Source organism: Montipora foliosa, chromosome 11, assembly GCF_036669935.1.
Source record: "Montipora foliosa isolate CH-2021 chromosome 11, ASM3666993v2, whole genome shotgun sequence".
In the NCBI taxonomy this organism is placed as follows: domain Eukaryota; kingdom Metazoa; phylum Cnidaria; class Anthozoa; order Scleractinia; family Acroporidae; genus Montipora; species Montipora foliosa.
The window spans coordinates 8,855,660-8,858,159 of NC_090879.1; the positions used below are offsets into that span (position 1 = coordinate 8,855,660).

The window sequence follows — 2,500 nt, forward strand, 5'->3', positions numbered from 1 at the left end:
TCGCCGTTCTCTACATGATTCTGTTGAAAATCCTTAACAAAACGAGGAAAAACAAACCTAATATTCAGAAACGAATGCTTATGGGATTGACTTAAATACCGGGAATTCATTTCAAAGTAAGGAATAGGCCATTTCCGAGTTCAAGTCTGCCACCTCTTCAAAGCGAGTCTAAGTGCGAAGTTTTTGTAATGGTAATTAGTTCTACTTTACACATGAATGAAAACTAATTTGCATATATAAGAAAAACTTCGCACATAGACTCGCTTTGAAGAGGAGGCAGACATGAACTCGGAAATGGCCTATTAAGACTTTTTCTTCTCTTTAAATAAAGAACAAGAGACTTATTTAAGGCCTGGGAAAGCGGCTTCAACATTTGCTTTTATTACCGTTCGATTTTGTTGAACGCTGTTAAAGATGAAAAGGTTGAACGATGTTGACCACAAACGGTTTTAACACATCATCAACATTTGATTCGACAAAGCTTCACCAGAGGCCTGGTATTCATTCCCAGGCTGCATCCGCGGTTATTACTATGGATACGGACATGGACACGTCCTTGAGAGACAGATCAGTGCGCACGCGCATACCTACGGGCTCGTGCCATTTTAAAAAAATTTGCTCGTGCTTGTTAATTCCAAATTGCACGTGAAATCATGTGATTACCAAGACAAATGAAAATATATTTGGCAAATTTTGGAGTATCGGTTCCTTTTAATTAATGCGCTGCTGGCAAAAAAGCAACAGTGGCTCGTGTGTGACAATCAGTGGTTTATATGTGACGTCATAGCCGCCATGTTGCTGGACGAAAACAAAAGATCTCTCATTGGCTCCTTTTGTTCGTTCACCAGCAATTGTATATTGCAGAATTGTTATCTGCGTTTCTAGAGATTGGTTGCAAATCACCTATAGAACGGACACACCCAGTCTTTACTAGGAAAACTGACATACCTTATTCAGTTCATTAAATGGAGGGAGCATTTCGTTGTTGGTCGGTGTTTTGTGCAGATGTCCAGTTTTTTCCAAGCTGTCCTTACCGGCCGTCACCGGAGTAGATCGAGGACTCTTTTTCGTTCTTTGTCCATTGCCACTGTTGTTGTTTCTTTTCTCGATGCTGCTAATGAGCGATTGGACAAGAGACAACCTGGGCGATGAGCCAGCATTGACGTAATCGTCATCCGGGTATTTCTCATTGTACTGCTCGACATCAAAGAACATTGCCTTGTCTGACGGCTGAGGGACCGGATCGCTTGTTGAACCTGGGTTTTCCTCCTTTCGATGAGTTTGGGAATCGTCATCAAAAATGCTGCTTTTCGTGTTTGGAGTCGCGGATGCCTGTAAGTTTAAATTAACCAGACTGTCCTTTTGGGTTGTAGAAGTTCTCAATACTGGGGGATCTGGCTCAGCGATGGACTCCATGGAATCTAGCGCGACTTCGCCCGAGTTGAAAAGCATCGAGGCAGGACTGGCTCCACACGAGTAATCACTGGAAGTTTCTGACAGACCTGAATACCTTTGACTCTTGAAATCAAAGTCAGTGTCAGTGAAGTCACTTAAAAGATCACCAGTGGCGTCGCTTTCTGTTTCTAAGGAACACCCTGACAATTTTCTTCCTCCATTTAAAGTAAGCTTCTTGGAGTACGGTTCGTCCGGGGATGAGATACCGCTAGCACGCGAATTATTGTCTGTTTGGTCTAAGCAAATAGATAAGTCATTTGTTTCTCCATAAGAGGTATCACTATATGAAACGTCAATACCATTGAAATTGTCTACTTTCACTTCTTCCTTCTGTTCTTCATCTTTTCTTTGTTCATCTTGTTCATTGATTTCAATGTTTCTCTCCACTGTCTCACAGTTTTTGGTCGGTAAAATCTCCATCTGCATTCTCTGGTTCGCTGACTTATCTTCCTGGCAAGAAGAGGGCAACCTTTTTCGCTCTGTCCTTTTGTTGTCGGCATATTGAAAGGACTGTGAATTCCCCAAAGGCTTTTTCAGGTTTCCTGGTTTATCTTCCTGACGAGAAAAAGGAGGCGTTTTCCGCTCTGTCCTTTTGTTGTCAACTGTAGTGCCTCTGCTCGGTTTAGTTTTTTGTGTATTGTTTGCTCCATTTACTTGTGGCGTAATGGATGACTTCCTCTCTCCAGGCGTGGAAGGCAAAGTCCTGTGCACGCGTGCAGCCTCCTTCGATCCTGTCGACGGTTTCCTGTTTGTGACCGGTTGTTCCTGTTTTTGCTTTGGAGTTGGTATCTTTGACATGCTGGGCCTTCTGCTTGTAGCCTCGTTTTTGTTTTCGGCAGTTGATCTCTTCGTTTGCTTTGGAGAACCAGGAAGCCGAGAATTCTCCTGAGGTGTTGCCGAGCATGACCTTCGTCTGGCAACAGGCTCCTTCCGTCGTAGGTCATCTGAGCGTCAAAGAAAAGTATTCGAATAAATGATTGAAGAAGCTTAAAAAGCATTTACTCCAACAGAAAAACATCGACAAAAGACTCTTTTTGCCACTATA

The 2,500-nt window shown here is 42.9% G+C and overlaps 1 protein-coding gene across 2 annotated transcripts in view; it reads right to left on the reverse strand.

Moving 5' to 3' along the window:
* The window catches only part of LOC137975982 (GAS2-like protein 3), a 14,004-nt gene that overhangs the window by 2,315 nt on the left and 9,189 nt on the right, over positions 1–2,500 (reverse strand). The window contains exons 6-7 of one of the 2 annotated variants that reach the window (XM_068823218.1): positions 949–2,399; positions 1–20 (exon numbers count right to left, since the gene is read on the reverse strand). The exon at positions 1–20 is cut by the window's left edge and continues 2,315 nt beyond it. In XM_068823218.1, coding sequence (XP_068679319.1) covers positions 1–20; positions 949–2,399 — 1,471 coding nt within the window. Of the gene's footprint in view, positions 33–948; positions 2,400–2,500 lie in introns of both variants that reach the window. The other variant, XM_068823217.1, reaches the window with a different exon arrangement.